Genomic DNA, 19,024 nt, shown 5'->3' with positions numbered 1-19,024 from the left:
CTTTTTGATTATTTCTGTAAGGAGGAATTTATTTTACGCTTTGGGAAGGAGTTTACAGTATCAGAAAAAGTAATAGTTAGAGGTAGGTAGCTATTCTTTTAGGTTTTCAGCCTTCAGGTGAGAAGACATTCCTGTGTGTGTGTGGGAGAGAGAGAGTATTATGAACATTCCACAACAATAAATGTAACTGTATATGGATAAAATTGCAATTGTTTTCAAAGTGCTTTATTGCTCTTCCATCAAAACACTTCAGGATGTGCTGTTACAGTAAAATAATGAACCTTAGGGTGGTAACAGTAATTCTGTTTTGTTTTGGGCCATGTCACACTTCCAGCCTTTTGATTATTTTCCGAGAACGGTATGCCCTGTTGTAAATTTTTTTCTTCTTCCATAACTCTGTGCCATATGAGGATACACCTAGTTTTACAGAAGTGTAAATCAAAATGAAGCAAACAAAGATGACTAGCACATTCATTCACAGTGACGTGTCTAAATAATACACGCTGCCTGGCCAAATAAGGTGCGGTTTGAATTTAAATAGGTAAATAATTAAGAGCCTTTCGTTGGATAAGTACAACAGTGATGTACATTTCAGCTAGTAACAATCCTTTTAACCCTAACTGATGCAGTGAGTTCTCATTTCTTTAAAAATCATGAAGGAAAATGTATTCTGTAGTCATGGAAAAGAAGTTACTGTGTTTCAGAAGGGTCTAATTACTGGCCTGCATCAGACATGCAGGTTGGGTAAAATACCCAGCCACTGGGCTTGCACAAGCCAGTGCTTACTTGGTGCCAGTCCCAAGCCCGGATAGATTGGGGAGGGCTGTGTCAGGAAGGCCACCCGGTGTAAAACCTATGCCAAATCAGATATGCAGAATAGATCTGCTGTGGCGACCCCTAACGGGAACAAACGAAAGAAGATGATGATCAAGCAAAGAAAACAACTAAGGAGATTGGTGAAATGACTGGAATTGAGTTAAGAACTGTCCGACACATTATTAAAAGCTGGAAGGATAGTGGTGAACTGTCAAGTTTGCGGAAGAAACGTGGTAAGAAAAAAAGCTTGACTGACTGGAGAGCACTTAAATGCTTGGTGAAGTCGAATCATGAAAAATCGACAGTAGAGCTCACGACGATGTTTGTTTGTTTAATAGTGAAATTAAGAGCATTTCCACACTCACGATGCAACGAGAACTCGCAGGATTGGGACTAAAGAGCTGTGTCTCCACAATCAAACAACTTGTTAGTGAGGCTTCAGTTTGCTAAGGAGCATAAAGATTGGACAATGGAAAAAGGTCATGCAGTCTGATGAGTCCAGATTTACTCTATTTCTGAGTGACGGACGCGTCAGGGTAAGAAGGGAAGCACATGAATCAATGGACCCATCATGCATAGTGGCCATTGTACAAGCCTCTGGAGGCAGTGTTGTGATCTGTGGTTGGTTCAGTTGGTCAGGTCGAAGCTCAGAAACGTTATGTGGCAATAAAATGAAGTCAGCTGATAACCTGAATGTACTGAATGACCAGGTTATCCCATCAATAGATGTTTTACTTCCCTGATGGCACGGGCATAAAATTAGTGCTCAAATAGTGAGGAATCATTTTCACACATGAATTAGCTACCGGAGTCCTGACCTTAACCCCATAAAAAGTCTGTGGGATGTGCTGGGGAAGACTTTACAGAGTCATTTGACCCTGTCAAGACAAGATCTCGGAGAAGAATTAACGTAATGCCGGAAGGAAATAAATGTGGATGTTGCATAAGGTTGTTGAAACGGTGCCATGGTGAAGGCGTGCCATACTCAAAGTCCAACGAAATATTACTGTGAAACTTTTTTTGGCCAGGCAGTGTAATGTCTTGAACATATTGATCAGATATGCTTTCATTTTCCCAATTCCTTTTAGGCTGAATCTACCAGCCGTATATTCTCAAATACAAACCCCATTTCCAGAAAAGTTGGGATATTTTCCAAAATGCAATAAAAGCAAAAGACTGATTTTGTTTATTCGTGTGAATCTTTATTTAATTGACAGTAGTACAAAGAAAATATTTTCAATAGTTTTACTGACCAACTTAATTGTATTTTGTAAATAAAATTAGAATACAACCCCGATTCCAAAAAAGTTGGGACAAAGTACAAATTGTAAATAAAAACGGAATGCAATGATGTGGAAGTTTCAAAATTCCATATTTTATTCAGAATAGAACATAGATGACATATCAAATGTTTAAACTGAGAAAATGTATCATTTAAAGAGAAAAAGTAGGTGATTTTAAATTTCATGACAACAACACATCTCAAAAAAGTTGGGACAAGGACATGTTTACCACTGTGAGACATCCCCTTTTCTCTTTACAACAGTCTGTAAACGTCTGGGGACTGAGGAGACAAGTTGCTCAAGTTTAGGGATAGGAATGTTAACCCATTCTTGTCTAATGTAGGATTCTAGTTGCTCAACTGTCTTAGGTCTCTTTTGTCGTATCTTCCGTTTTATGATGCGCCAAATGTTTTCTATGGGTGAAAGATCTGGACTGCAGGCTGGCCAGTTCAGTACCCGGACCCTTCTTCTACGCAGCCATGATGCTGTAATTGATGCAGTATGTGGTTTGGCATTGTCATGTTGGAAAATACAAGGTCTTCCCTGAAAGAGATGTCGTCTGGATGGGAGCGTATGTTGCTCTAGAACCTGGATATACCTTTCAGCATTGATGGTGTCTTTCCAGATGTGTAAGCTGCCCATGCCACACACACTAATGCAACCCCATACCATCAGAGATGCAGGCTTCTGAACTGAGCGCTGATAACAACTTGGGTCGTCCTTCTCCTCTTTAGTCCGAATGACACGGCGTCCCTGATTTCCATAAAGAACTTCAAATTTTGATTCGTCTGACCACAGAACAGTTTTCGACTTTGCCACAGTCCATTTTAAATGAGCCTTGGCCCAGAGAAGACGTCTGCGCTTCTGGATCATGTTTAGATACGGCTTCTTCTTTGAACTATCGAGTTTTAGCTGGCAATGGCGGATGGCACGGTGAATTGTGTTCACAGATAATGTTCTCTGGAAATATTCCTGAGCCCATTTTGTGATTTCCAATACAGAAGCATGCCTGGATGTGATGCAGTGCCGTCTAAGGGCCCGAAGATCACGGGCACCCAGTATGGTTTTCCGGCCTTGACCCTTACGCACAGATTCTTCCAGATTCTCTGAATCTTTTGATGATGATATGCACTGTAGATGATGATATGCTCAAACTCTTTGCAATTTTACACTGTCGAACTCCTTTCTGATATTGCGCCACTATTTGTCGGCGCAGAATTAGGGGGATTGGTGATCCTCTTCCCATCTTTACTTCTGAGAGCTGCTGCCACTCCAAGATGCTCTTTTTATACCCAGTCATGTTAATGACCTATTGCCAATTGACCTAATGAGTTGCAATTTGGTCCTCCAGCTGTTCCTTTTTTGTACCTTTAACTTTTCCAACCTCTTATTGCCCCTGTCCCAACTTTGAGATGTGTTGCTGTCATGAAATTTCAAATGAGCCAATATTTGGCATGAAATTTCAAAATGTCTCACTTTCGACATTTGATATGTTGTCTGTGTTCTATTGTGAATACAATATCAGTTTTTGAGATTTGTAAATTATTGCATTCGTTTTTATTTACAATTTGTACTTTGTCCCAACTTTTTTGGAATCGGGGTTGTATAATGCCTGCAACATGCTCAAAAAAAAAAAAGTTGGTACAGAGGCAAAATAAGACTGAAAAGTTTATAGGATATTCAAGTAAGACCATTTTAGAAGATTCCACAATAAGCAGGTTAATTGGGAACAGGTGAGGGTATCATGGTTGGGTATAAAAGGAGCAGCACCAAAGGCTCAGTCTTTTAAAGCAAGGATGGGTCATGGCTCACACCTTTGTGTCAAAATTTGTGACAGAATTGTGAGTCAGTTAAAAAAAGAACATTTCTCAATGAAAGATTTTAGGTCTTTCAGAATCTACAGTACATAAAATTGTGAAAAGATTCAGGGAATTCGGTGACATCTTGGTGCGTAAAGGGCCAGGATGGAAACCAGTGTTGAATGTGTGTGACCTTCAAGCCCTCAGGCGGCACTGCCTGAGAAACTGTCATGCTAATGTGACAAACACAGCCACATGGGCTCAGGAATACTTCGGAAAACCGTGGCCACTTAACACAGTCCATCACTGCATCCAGAAATGTAGCCTGAAACTATTACACAAGGAGGAAGCCATTCATCAATTCTATGCAGAAATGCCACCAATTTCTCTGGGCCTGAACTCCTCTCAGATGGACTGAAAGACAGTGGGCATGTGTACTGTGGTCAGATGAGTCCACATTTCAGCTTGTTTTCAGGAAAACTGGACGTAGAGTTCTCACTGCCAAAGGTGAACATGACCATCCAGTTTATCAGAGAAAGGTGCAAAAGCCAGCATCTGTGATGGTATGGGGCATCAGTGCCCACGGCATGGGTGAGTTGCATGTGTGTGAAGGTACCATTGATATCTTGGGATTTTAGAGAGACGTGTTGCCATCAAGGCAACGTCTCTTCCCAGGAAGTCCATGCTTATTTGAGCAGGACCATGCCAGACCTCATTTTGCACAGGTTACAATAGTGTGGCTTCATAATCAGTGTGTGTGTGCTTGACTGGCCTGCTGCCAGTCCAGATCTGTCTCCTATTAAGAATGTATGACACATCATGAATAGGAGAATCGGACAACAGCGACCACAGACTGTTGAGCAGCTGAAGTCTTGTATCAAGCAAGAATGGACAAATTCCATACTGCAACAATTACTATCTTTATTTCCCATGCGAATAAAAAGTGTTTATGAAAAGGAAAGGTGATGTAACACCCCCAGTGCGATTACATTCCTTCTCAACACTAGCCAGCAATGTCTGTGCCTGTTGGACATCGTTAGATAGCAGCGCGATGTCATCGGCAAAGTCCAAGTTTGCGATTACCTTTTCCGGGTTTCCACGAGAGCATCTCGGCGTTAACGTAAACCCGAGGTCGGATTCTCTACCACAAATAGCCTTCCGAAGAGCATAATCAAGCACCATCACAGAAAGAAAAGGGGCAAGAATATCTCCCTGTAGCACTCCTGTTGTGATTTTCAAATTCCTCGGTATTGCCATCTGGGGTCACAACCTTTGCTCAGGTACTTCAAGTACAAGAATCTGCCTGCCAGTGAGCTTGTGCTGTGAGAGCCTCTCCACGGTTGCAGAAGTCGAGGCCATCCCCCCGCAACCTCCATTGACACCCTGAAAAGGGACGTGGGTGCTGCCAGTACTGCTGAGCTAGCCAACTGCATAGCTGATCGACAGGATTGGGACTCCAGGCATGCGACTCGGCTGAGGCCGCCGTGAGTGAGTGACGTAACACCATGGTGGTAATTCCTCTGTCCAACCCAACTTTGAGTGTGTTGCAAGCATGAAATTCTTACTTCATTTATATTTACAAAATACAGTGAAGTTGGTCAATAAAACTATTAAAAAAATGTTATTTGTACTTTTGTTAGTTAAATAAAGTTTCACGTAAATTAAATCAGATTTTTGTTTTTACTGCATGCTGAAAAATATCCCAACTTTTCTGGAAATGGGGTTTGTATATAGTTAAAAAAAAAATTTGATGCAAGTGAAGTGTTATTAAACATTAATGTAGTGTAGATTTGGAAGCTGGAATTTCTATAAAAGTGGCTCATATAGTTTGTTAATGTAATTTTTTTTTTTTTCCCTCCCCCAATTTAGCCCTCCAGAACTGCAGTTCTTCACTAGTACAGCTGCCGTGTTCATGCTCATTCCTGCCTGGGCCTTCCTTATGGTCAGTCAATTCCTTTTTTCTTTTTTTTTTAAATGAACTATAATAGCATTCGGTAGTAGGTTTGTTACAGTCAGGGTACGTTTTTATTTTTTTTTTTTTTAATTTTTTTTTTCTTTTTCCCCTCTACTTACTTACAACCCCCAATTCCAAAAAAGTTGGGATGCTGTGTAACTGTAAATTAAACAATGTGATAATTTGCAAAACATGGAAACCCTATATTTCATTGAAAATAATACAAAGCATATCAAATGTTGAAACTGAGATTTTATTGTTTTTTGAAAAATATCTGCTCATTTTGATGTCAGGAACACGTTTCAGAAAAGCTGGGACAGGGGCATGTTTACCACCGTGTTGCATCACCTCTACTTTCAAGTTCAAGTCAACTTTATTATCAATAATGCCATATGTGCAGGACATACAGAGAACTAAAATTGCGTTTCCCTCTTATCCGCGGTGCAAACAGTAATAAACATGAAATATGAAATATAGGAGAAGGATATAAACTTAAAAAAAAAAAGGTGCGTGTGTGTATATACACTCACCGGCCACTTTATTAGGTACACCTGTCCAACTGCTCGTTAACACTTAATTTCTAATCAGCCAATCACATGGCGGCAACTCAGTTCATTTAGGCATGTAGACATGGTCAAGACAATCTCCTGCAGTTCAAACCGAGCATCAGTATGGGGAAGAAAGGTGATTTGAGTGACTTTGAACGTGGCATGGTTGTTGGTGCCAGAAGGGCTGGTCTGAGTATTTCAGAAACTGCTGATCTACTGGGATTTTCACGCACAACCATCTCTAGGGTTTACAGAGAATGGTCCGAAAAAGAAAAAATATCCAGTGAGCGGCAGTTCTGTGGGCGGAAATGCCTTGTTGATGCCAGAGGTCAGAGGAGAATGGCCAGACTGGTTCGAGCTGATAGAAAGGCAACAGTGACTCAAATAACCACCCGTTACAACCAAGGTAGGCAGAAGAGCATCTCTGAACGCACAGTACGTCGAACTTTGAGGCAGATGGGCTACAGCAGCAGAAGACCACGCCGGGTGCCACTCCTTTCAGCTAAGAACAGGAAACTGAGGCTACAATTTGCACAAGCTCATCGAAATTGGACAATAGAAGATTGGAAAAACGTTGCCTGGTCTGATGAGTCTCGATTTCTGCTGCGACATTCGAATGGTAGGGTCAGAATTTGGCGTCAACAACATGAAAGCATGGATCCATCCTGCCTTGTATCAACGGTTCAGGCTGGTGGTGGTGGTGTAATGGTGTGGGGAATATTTTCTTGGCACTCTTTGGGTCCCTTGGTACCAATTGAGCATCGTTGCAACGCCACAGCCTACCTGAGTATTGTTGCTGACCATGTCCATCCCTTTATGACCACAATGTACCCAACTTCTGATGGCTACTTTCAGCAGGATAATGCGCCATGTCATAAAGCTGGAATCATCTCAGACTGGTTTCTTGAACATGACAATGAGTTCACTGTACTCAAATGGCCTCCACAGTCACCAGATCTCAATCCAATAGAGCATCTTTGGGATGTGGTGGAACGGGAGATTCGCATCATGGATGTGCAGCCGACAAATCTGCGCCAACTGTGTGATGCCATCATGTCAATATGGACCAAACTCTCTGAGGAATGCTTCCAGCACCTTGTTGAATCTATGCCACGAAGAATTGAGGCAGTTCTGAAGGCAAAAGGGGGTCCAACCCGTTACTAGCATGGTGTACCTAATAAAGTGGCCGGTGAGTATGTGTGTGTATATATATATATATATATATATATATATATATATATATATATATATACACACACACACACACACACACAAGCTAAAGCTATCTAAGAAAAGACAGTGGCAATCCTGAAAGTATAAATATGGCAAATGTGGCAGTGTGAACAGAATTAACGGTATAAATTTAAATGTGACGAATGACAGTATAAACAGAATGAACAATGTAAACGGGAACAGCAGTCTGACAGTAGGACAATATAGCACGATATAAACAGAATTATCAGTATAAATATAAATAAATTTGGCAGTATGAGCAGAATTTACAGTGCAAGTATAAATATGGCAGATATGACAGTATAAACAGTATAGCAGTGAAGTCTATCAAAGATAAAAGATGTATAAAGTATAAAAACAGTGTTGTAAACAGTTTTTATATTGTGCAATTAACTAAAAAAAATAATGTGTAAACAGTATTGTAAACAGTTTTTACATAGTGCAATTGAATTTCGTTAAAGTGGCTGGTGACATTTGGTTTGTGTATTAAGGGAAGGGGGTACTGGCCTGGGAGGGAGTTCATTATCCTGACGGCTTGGTGGATGAAGCTGTCTCTCAGTCTGCTGGTTCTCGCCCGGAGGCTTCTCATTCTCCTCCCAGAAGGCAGGAGGCTGAAGAAGTGGTGGTTGGGATGGGTGGAGTCGTCCGCAATGCTGAGTGCTCTGCGGACCAGGCGTGTGTTGTAAATATCCTGAAGGGAGGGTAGGGGGACACCGATGATCTCAGCTGCTCTCACTATGCGCTGCAGGGTCTTCCACCAGGATGTAGTACAGCTGCCGTACCACACAGTGATGCAGCTGGTCAGGATGCTCTCAGTGGTTCCGCGGTAGAAGATGTGCATGATAGGGACTGGTGCTCTAGCTCTTTTCAGTCTGCGGAGGAAGTTGAGGCGCTGCTGAGCTTTCCTGGCCAGCGATGCGGTGTTGCTGCTCCAGGAGAGAGCCTCGCTGAGGTACACACCCAGGAACTTGGTGCTGCTCACTCTCTCCACAGCGGCACCGTTGATGGTCCATGGAGGATGCTGGGTGGAGGTTCTCCGGAAGTCGACGACCATCTCCTTCGTCTTCTCCACATTAAGAGAGAGATTGTTGTCTCTGCACCACGCGGCCAGTTGGCTCACCTCGTCCCTGTAGTATGACTCATCATTGTTGTCAGTGAGTCCCACCACAGTCGTGTCATCCGCAAACTTGATGAAGAGGTTGCTGTTGTGTGTTGGTGTGCAGTCGTGGGTCAGCAGGGTGAAGAGAAGGGGGCTGAGCACACATCCTTGGGGGGCCCCTGTGTTCAGTATGATGGTGCTGGATGTGTTGCTGCCGACCCAGACTGCCTGTGGTCTTCCGGTCAGGAAGTCCAGCAACCAGTTGCAGAGGGAGGTGTTAAGTCCTAGACAGTCCAGTTTCTGTATCAGCTGCCGGGGGATGATTGTGCTAAATGCTGAACTAAAGTTTAAGAACAGCATCTGCATGTAAGAGTCCTTAGTGTCCAGGTGAGTGAGAGCTGAGTGGAGAGCAGTGGAGATTGCATCATCAGTGGACCGATTGGCCCGATATGCAAATTGGTACAAATCCATGGAGGGAGGGAGGATGGATTTGATGTGCTGCATAACTAACCGCTCAAAGCACTTCATAATGATGGGGGTCAGTGCCACAGGGCGGTAGTTGTTGAAGCAGGATGGAGAGGCCTTCTTTGGAACAGGGATGATGGTGGTGCTCTTGAAGCAGGTGGGGACAACAGCTTGGCTCAGGGAGGTGTTGAAGATGTCTGTGAGGACATCTGTGAGCTCCTCTGCACAGTCCTTTAGCACACGACCTGGAATGTTGTCAGGTCCTACAGCTTTGCGGGTGTTGATCCTGGAGAGGGCTCTCCTCACATTGGCTGGAGACAGGGACAGCACCTGGTCATCCGGAAGGGGTGGTGTTTTCTGTGCAGGCATGCTGTTGTCGGCTTCAAACCGTCCAAAGAAGTTGTTTAGACTGTTCAGCAGAGTGATGTCCTTGTCACAGGTCTGTGGTTGATGTTTATAGTCCGTGATGGTCTGTATCCCCTGCCACAGGCTCCTTGTGTCTCTGCTGTCAGTGAAATGATGGGCTATCCTGCTGCTGTACTGCCTCTTTGCTAGTCTGATGCCACGGGACAAGTTGGCTCTTGCTGATCTCAGACCAGCCTCATCATCTGCTCTGAAAGCAGCGTTCCGGGCTTTCAGTAACCGATAGACTTCCCCCGTCAGCCATGGTTTCTGGTTGGCCCGTACCATGATGGTCTTAATGTCCGTGACATCATCAATGCATTTACTAATGTAGGCTGTAACAGTGTCTGAACACTCCTGGATGTTGATCTGGTGGTTGTAAGTGGCTGCCTGCTTAAACATGTCCCAGTCTGTGATATTAAAGCAGTCCTGAAGTGCTGAGGAAGCACCCTCTGGCCACACTCGTACCTGCTTCTGGACCAGTCTGGTGACTTTGACCTTCGGCCTGTATGCTTGCATTAGCATAAGTGATGTGGTCTGAAGCACTGAGATGGGGGAGGGGGAGGTCTTGTATGCTCTTCTCATACCCCTTTTCCACCAAATCAGTTCCAGGGCTGGTTCGGAGCCAGTGCTGGTGCTGGTTCACAACTCGTTCAACTTGCGAGCCAGCTGAGAACCAGTTTGCTTTTCCATCGCTCGCGGTGCCACGTCATTACGTTGCTGTATACGTCATTACGTTGCTGTATACGTCAGTTATGTCGCTACGTTTGCTTAAACCTTGGCGCGAATATCGAAGCAAAAACAACACGGAAGAAGCAGCAGCAGCAGCAGCAACAACAACAACAATAATAATGGATGACTTTGCGTTTGTACAGCTGCGGCTTCTTGCCGCTTAAAAATGGCGATCTTTCGCGGTCTTGTTATTGTTGTTGGTCTTAACAACTCCGCCCCCCCGCTGACGTAAGCAGTTCTTTCCTCTGGCCCATCAAAGAGTTGGTGCTAGCCTGGAACCAGTTTTTCTGGCCCCAGAGCCAGTTCTTTGTCAGTGGAAACAGAAAACCCGGTTCCAAACTAAGCACTGGCCCCGAACCAGCCCTGGAACTGCTTTGGTGGAAAAGGGGCATCAGTGTTGTGTAAACCAGGTCCAGTGTGTTGTTTCCCCGTGTTGCAAAGTCAGTGTGTTGATGTAACTGAGGAAACACTGTTTTGAGATTTGTGTGGTTGAAATCTCCAGCTACAATGAGAAGTCCCTCTGGATGGGCTGTCTGTTGGTCACTGATGGCACAGTACAGTTCACTCAGTGCCTTGTCCCTGTCGTTGTTGTTGCAGCTGGGAGAAATGTAAACTGCAACAAGCAGAATGGCAGAAAACTCCCTCGGTAGATAGAAGGGCCGGCACTTGATGATCATAAACTCCACAAGGGGTGAACAGTGTCTGCAAACTACCACAGCGTCCTGACACCAAGCATCCCTGATGTAAACACAGACCCTGCCGTTGCAGGTCTTGCCTCCTTGGTAGCATGTTAGCCGGTCGAGCTGGATGGCGGAGTCCGGTATGCTGTCATTGAGCCATGTTTCCGTGAACACAAAAACACAGCACTCTCTCACAGTCTGCTGGGTCACTCTCAAAAGGGGTATATAGTCCAGTTTGTTATCCAAGGAGCGTACATTGGCGAGTACGATGGACGGTATAGCCGGCTTGTGTGGATTAGCCATTAGCCTGGCCCGGATACCCCTGCGCTTTCCCCACTTCTGCCTCCTCTCGCACCGCCTACGGCGCTTCCTCTGCGGGTGTGCAGCAGTAGTAGGGGTCGATGTCAAAGCAGGCCGCCGGAGTAGCCCGAGGTCATGTAGCTCCTTAGCGTGTGCCAGGTTTAACTTACAGAAAAAAGTGTTGCCAACGTCAGAAAGAGTCCCACAGCTGTATGTGCGCTTAGGGACGGACAAATGCGATGAAAACATACAATCACTCGAGCACACCGACGAAGACAAACATGTAAACACCACATTTTAACAGCACTCTGTAAATGTTTGGGAACTGAGGAGACCAATTGCTGTAGTTTTAAAAGAGAAATGTCTCATTCTTGCCCAATAGACAATTTCAGTTGCTCAACAGGGGTCTCTCGGGGTCTCCTTTGTTGTATTTTGCGCTTCATAATGCGCCAAATGTTTTAAATAGGAGATAGGTCTGGACTGCAGGCAGGCCAGTTTAGCACCCAGACTCTCTTACTACAAAGCCATGCAGTTTTAATATGTGCAGAAAGCAGTTTGGCGTTGTCTTGGAAGGCCATCCCTGAAAAATATTTTGTCTGAATGGCAGCATATTGCTCTGAAATGTGTATATATCATTCAGCATTAATGATGCCTTCCCAGATGTACAAGCTACCCATGTCATGTGCACTAATGCATCCTCATACCATCACAGATGCTGGCTTTTGAACTGTGCACTCATAACAAGCCGGATGGTCCCTCTCCTCTTTAGCCTGGAGGACGTGGTGTCCATGATTTCGAAAAATAATTTCTACTTTTGATTTCGTCAGACCTCGGGACAAATTTCCACTTCGCCTCAGTCCATCATAAAAGAGCTCTGGCCCAGAGAAGGTGATGGTGTTTCTGGATATTGTTTATATCTGGTTTTAACTTGCATTTGTGGATGCAGTAATGAACTGTTTTCACAGACGATGGTTTTCTGGAGTGTTCCTGAGCCCATACAGTGATTTCCACTACAGACACGTGTCTGCTTTTACTGTAGTGTCACCTGAGGGTCTGAAGATCACAGGCATCCAATGTCAGTTTTCAGCCTTGTCTCTTGCATCCAGAGATTTCTCCAGATTCTCTGAATATTTTAATGATATTACGTACCATAGATGATGTGATCCCCAAATTCTTTACAATTTTACATTGAGGAACGTTATTCTTAAATTGTTGCACTGTTTGCCCACTCAGTCTTTCATAGAATGGTGAACCCCTCCCCATCTTTACTTCTGAGAGACTCTGCCTCTCTGGGATGCTCTTTTTATACCCAATCATGTTACTGACCTGTTGCTAATTAACCAAATTAGGGTTTTTTTTGTTTGTTTTTTAAGCATTACACAAATTTTTCAGTCTTTTGTTGCCCCTGTCCCAACTTTTCTGAAACGTGTTGCTGACATCAAATTCAAAATGAGCATATATTTTTCATAAAACAAAATTTCTCAGTTTCAACATTTGATAGTGTCTTTGTACTATTTTCAATGAACTGTAGGGTTTCCATGATTTGCAGATTTTTGCATTCTGTTTTTATTTTTTTTTTACAGTTTACAGAGTGTCCCAATTTCTTTGGAATCGGGGTTGTAAAACAGGGCAAACACTCACACCTGACTGACTGAAAACACCGGACTCTAATTTCACTTTCAAATGAACTGCTAATCCTGGAGGTTCACATACTTTTGCCACTCGCTGATATGATATTGGATCATTTTCCTGAAATAAATGACCAACTAGTATGTTTTCTCATTTGTTTAATTGGGTTCTCTTTATCTACTTTAAAGATGTGTGAAAATCTGATCATGTTTTAGGTCCTATTTATGCAGAAATCTAGAAAACTCTAAAGGGTTAACAAACTTTCAAGCACCACTGTAGACGACATTTGAAAAGGACTCGTTAGAGAAGCGATGCTTCTGGAGGGTTTTGGCGAGTTACTGTGTTCCTAGCATAGGTCAAACCTCTGAACGTCTTCTGATCAATCAAGCAAGCACAACTTGCCACACCCACAAGCCGTACAGCAAGCAGTGTATTACGGTAAAGTGTGTGTGTGTGTATACAGGGGGCTGCAAAAGTAGGTATACAGTAATGAAAAACAAAATGTTTGCACAAAGTGTTTTTATTGATTATACAAACATATCAGTAATAAACATATTGATCCCTCAGATGTTCAAACTGTTTGCCCCCGGCATTCACACACTCCACTAGTCGAGTGTGGACACCCATGCACACACTGGCACAAAGGTCTTTATCAGCATCGATTTCCTGGCAAGCCTCCCGTATGAACTGAATCATGGCATCAACAGAACGTGGCTTGCGTGTGAAAACCCTATATTGTACACATCCCCAGAAAAAGAAGTCCATAGGGGTAAGATCCGGCGAACGTGGTGGCCAGTCAATGGCTCCCCGACGTCCAATCCACCTGTTGGGAAATTCTTTGTCAAGTAGCGCACGCACATTGAGTGTGAAGTGCAGTGGCGCCCCATCCTGCAGAAAGTAGAAGTTGTCCTGCTGCTGCTGCTCACATATAATCCTTACTGTATACCTACTTTTGCAGCCCCCTGTATGTTGTGTGCTTGGAATTTTCCATCCATCGTAGTTACCACAAATATCTTCCAGCAGCAGTACTAAATAGACATGTGCCCAGAAACTTGTGCCGCAAAAAGAACATGTAGGGCTTTGTCATAGTTTCACAGCTCGGGGAAGTAAAGGAGAATAAGAAGTAGTTTTTATTGGTCACATGCACAGACTTGAGCACATAGTAAAATTTCTCCTCTGCATTTAATCCATCTGAAGCAGTGAACTCGCACATGCGCGCACAGACACAAGTGAGCATGAGCGCACACGCACCCAGAGCAGTGGGCAGCTGTGCTACAGCACCCAGGGGGTTAGGTGCCTTGCTCAAAGGCACTTCAGTCCAACCTCAGGCCACGGCTGCCCCATGTTAACTGAACTGCATGTCTTTGAACTGTTGGGGAAATCGGAGCACCCGGAGGAAACCCACGCAGACACGGGGAGAACATGCAAACTCCACACGGAAATGCCCCCGTCAGCCGCTGGGCTCGAACCCAGAACCTTCTTGCTGTGAGGCAACAGTGCTACCCACTACACCACCGTGTCTCCGAAAATATCCTGAAACTGTGTTAACATACTGTGAAATCTATAGACTACCTATAGACTATAGCACCTCTTTGGACTAATGTATGAATCAAAAACCATCACGTACATTTAATATGTGCTTTTTGAGGCACAGTAAATGTCATCCATCAGATTAAATTCTGAAACAAATGGATGCATACATCTCACACTGGGCCTTTTGTAGTCCTGTGCGTCTTATGTAACTGCATAACCTCATAACTCGTCCTCCAGGTTGCAGGCTAAACATATCCAAAGTCCACGCCAAGTTTGTGGTTTTGAGTATAATGGTATTACAGTGTTTCCCATGGTACACAGATGAAAGTGAAGCTGTAGCACATATGTGGCAGATCACAGAATCCAGGGACACATGTTGGCCCGGGGGCATTTTGAGTTATTGACAGATTCAGAAAGTACAGTTTCTAAGCTTTCCAATGATGCCTTCCATGTGATCTGACAATATTTGAAGAATGTGTGGCCTTTTGAAAGTGTATACTTCTTAAAACAGAAAAGGGAGAAAATCGCCCTCAAAGTTTTCCATCTCAGCTACTCTGGGTGTAGGGCGGGCACATAATGCTGCTCATTTGCATGACATTAAGGAAAGCCCTACCCCCTACTAGCTAGCACGATACTACTTTCATGTAAACAAAGATCACCACGTCAATTTTCCTTCCATGCAAAGTATGCCCAACACAATTATGAAGTACAAAAATAAGTCCTAAAGTATACTTTAACGTTTTGTGGTTGAAAAATTACTCACACCGTAAGAAAGAAAGATAGCACGATGATGACACAACTAACACAACACTAGTTTCATGTAAAGCCTCGGTCACAACCGGCCGTACAGTACGCGCTCCTACAGCCGGTCTACATGCAAAAAACGCAAGAAACACACGGAGAGCGCGCATGAAACGCACGAGAGCGCGCGTGTGATGTGCTGATTTTCGAGCCGCAGAGGTTCTTTGTCATGTCAAACAAACTCTACGGGCGCTTACGTTTTTTTCAGGTTGCAAGACAAACTTACGGCCAACGCGCGTCTTTCTCCATGAACACAAAAAAAAAAAACGCAGCGATTTGGGAAACGCCAAAAATCACACGGCCAAAAAATCATGCGTCTGGTTGTGACCTAGGCTTAACCAAACCACAACACTCTCCGTTACATGCAAAAATAACCACACAGCCTTAGATTAATAAACTTACCCCATCAGAAAGAGAAACGGCGCCTTGCACACATCAATGCCTCCGATGGAATATAATCCTAGAACGGTCCGTGTATCATCCGATCATTCAAGTATTCCATTCAATCTGGAAAACGAGGTTGCGTTTTTTTTGCTAGAAATGGTTATCGCCGATGTAAATACCGTGTGTCTGTTTGCTTCACGGTGTTTCAGCTCCTCTGCACTCTGTTTAATAACTCATTCCATAGTGAAATTACATGCCTGTATGCAGCTAAGTAGCCACGAGCTCAGCTCGTATCATACAGCTGATTCACGAAAAAAAAAAAGACTTAAATTATCATGTGAATGGCCCATATGGTAATTTACCCACACCCCCCAGCAGGCTACAGTCCTGACAAAAATGAGACAATTTGCAACAAAAAATTTATGCTTTTCCAACAAAACAATCTATTATCTGAAATACTGATTGCATTCTTCAAGATCTCAACTTGCACATGATGGAAAAAAACAAAAATCACAAATTTCGAAAAAAAATGGTTCTTTTGCGATTATCTCGGATTCGTTTCAGCCGACATGTGTCCCTGGATTCAGTGAGGGGTCACATATTGTATCTTTCGGGAAGTCAGCAGTAACTGGCAACATGCCATTGAGGCATTTGGCTTACTCATCGTTTTCTCATCAGCAAGATCACTATTGCATGGATTAGTGGTGTGGGTGTTTTTTTTTTTTTTTTCCTCCCCCTCCCCAGCTTTTGCGTAACCTTAAATGGCTTATACATCAGGCCAAATGTATCCCACATACTATGCGTACCCTTTCTAAAAGGGACCTGGTCGCAAACAGCAAGATATTAAGGGCAAGAATGCCAAGTTAGTCCGTTCTTAATTTACATTTAAGAAGATAAAACCCGTACCTGCAAAATATCTGCTATGTACATCACTGTGCTGTGCTGTTCAATTCAAGGGTACACTTTAGTGCAGTTCTATCAGGAAAATTTGTTGGTTGGTTTGTTTAAAAAAAATTTCAAACTCAATTTCAGTGTAAATCTCATTTATATTGACACGCTAATGCAGAAGATGCACAAAACCTAAGAAACAATGTATATAAAACACCTGCTCAGTACTTTATAGGTTGATATTTATTGATGAGTAAATGTTTTGCAGAGCATTTTAAAGCTAGACTGCTTTTTCGAGCTTTCAAGTGTAGGTCATAAAAAGTTTCCGCAACACTCAGTTATTTTTGTTTAGTGGACCGAAAGCTACTGAATTCGAATCACAGACTTCCAATTTTATTAGGTTTTTTTTTTTTGTAAATGGAACAAATGATGAATTTAGAGTCACGTGGCCCTAAATTCTCCGCTATTTTTTCCTGCTTCACCATGACGCAATACAAGATACTACGTCATGCATCATGTGGTGGGCTTCCCCCGTTGACGCAAGGCATTATGGGATACTAATTTGAAACAGGAGAGAAAAATGGAGGACGCAAATGAAACGTGAAAGACCGACTACAGTAACAAAGTGAGAAGAAAAGATGTTATGTTGCGAAGGAAAGGAAACTCAGGACCAAAATAATAAATATCGGCGGTCAGCACCGGTGAGTGGCCTAGTGGTTCGCGTGTCCGCCTCTCGATCAGGAGATCACGAGTTCTACTCACAGTTGGGTCATACCAAAGACCATCATAAAAATGGTGCCTACTGCCGTCTGGCAAGGCACGCTGCAATACAGATGCGAGTGGGGAGTCAAACTCTCGCGGTTACCAGAGGACCAGCCCCCCACTGTAACCCTTGCTATGTAATATAGGCGAGAGGCCGAGGGCTACGGAAACGGAGATCGGTGCTGCCAAACGCTCCCTTGAATGGTGTGGGAAGGACTTTGAGTCAGCGAGCACCTCGGTGTGATCAGCTGTTTGTTTAGCGACAGAATGATGGAACGGTCAGTGCACAGTCAAAGGTAAACCTGTAGATGGCAGTAATGCAACACTGGATGCCAGCTGCCGTAAAACCCAAAAGAAGAAGGAAAAGAAGGTGGTAAACCTGCACATGTGCACACAGACTCCCTCTGTCTGCTTGAAGCGAGCGATTTCATGCATGTTATTTGTTAGGGAATCCCCTCAAATTAAATAACTTCCTAGCCACAGAATGACCTGTGGGTTTTTTTTTTTTGTTTGTTTTTGTTTTTTTTTAAGATATTCCAGAAATAAACACATCACAATGACCAAATTTCAGAGGGAACTAAATTTCAACAATTTTATAAACTTGACCTCATTCATGCTCTTCAAGAAAATAATACTCGTGCAGGGTCCTTCTTGGGCAACACTAGGAATCAGGACATTTTTATTACAGAAATTTTCTAAGGCAGATGAAGCATGTTTTTATACAGTAGTTCATAAAATATGGACCACTAAGTGTCACCTGGAAGTCTAATCCTCCTTGTACTCGCAGGATATCCATTTGTTTGGGAAAAGTGGGCGTAGCTTAAACCTGACCCAGGACATCGTGGTGCTGCTGCTGTTTGACGGAATCCTGTTTCATCTCCAGAGCGTAACGGCCTACGCCCTCATGGGACGCATATCACCGGTCACTTTCAGGTAGGAACAGCATTTGGTCTTTGAATCACTGTAGTTATTATAAAACACTGACAGATGTGTACTTAGAATATGGACTGAGCACCATAACTGAAAAAGGGGATATCTTTTGAGAGAACGGTGTTCGTCGCGCCAAGACAGTTCCATCGACTGCCAAGGAGCACTGAAGCTGTTCCGAACCAAGTTGGTCGGTTGGTTTAATTTAACGTTGACTTGTACCAATAAGAAGCTTAAACGGCTCACAGTGCTCCGTAAGTGTCTCGTTTCTTATACCACCGCAATTTGCCAGAACTCCTGTTTGAAATTTCATTCTGTTCGAAGGTCTGCCATGCAAGTCCCTGTGAACGGGCCGTTACTATAGAAATGGCAACGTGCGATTTGTATAAGTCAGAAGTGCTGTTCTATCTTCTGACCAGTCAGATTCGAGAAATCAACAGAGCAGTGGTGTAAAATGTAATTTTTCGGGGGCTTTTTTCACCGTTATTGGATAGGACAGCGTAGAGACAAGAAATGAGCGGGAGAGAGACGGGGAGGGATCGGGAAATGACCTCGGGTCGGAATCGAACCCGGGTCCCCGGATTTATGGTACACTACCGTTCAGAAGTTTGGGGTCACTTTGAAATGTCCTTATTTTTGAAAGAAAAGCACTGTTCTTTTCAATGAAGATCACTTTAAACTAATCAGAAATCCACTCTATACATTGCTAATGTGGTAAATGACTATTCTAGCTGCAAATGTCTAGTTTTTGGTGCAATATCTCCATAGGTGTATAGAGGCCCATTTCCA

General features: G+C 43.4%; 1 protein-coding gene across 1 annotated transcript in view; it reads left to right on the top strand.

Moving 5' to 3' along the window:
- si:ch73-236j9.2 (solute carrier family 35 member E2A) overlaps window positions 1–19,024 on the top strand; it is a 105,204-nt gene that overhangs the window by 81,601 nt on the left and 4,579 nt on the right. The window contains exons 7-8 of the mRNA XM_060931616.1: window positions 5,768–5,840; window positions 18,096–18,241. Coding sequence (XP_060787599.1) covers window positions 5,768–5,840; window positions 18,096–18,241 — 219 coding nt within the window. The remainder of the gene's footprint in view (window positions 1–5,767; window positions 5,841–18,095; window positions 18,242–19,024) is intronic.

This window comes from Neoarius graeffei, chromosome 10 (assembly GCF_027579695.1).
Source record: "Neoarius graeffei isolate fNeoGra1 chromosome 10, fNeoGra1.pri, whole genome shotgun sequence".
Lineage (NCBI taxonomy): Eukaryota > Metazoa > Chordata > Actinopteri > Siluriformes > Ariidae > Neoarius > Neoarius graeffei.
This window is presented reverse-complemented; position numbering and strand designations above follow the sequence as displayed.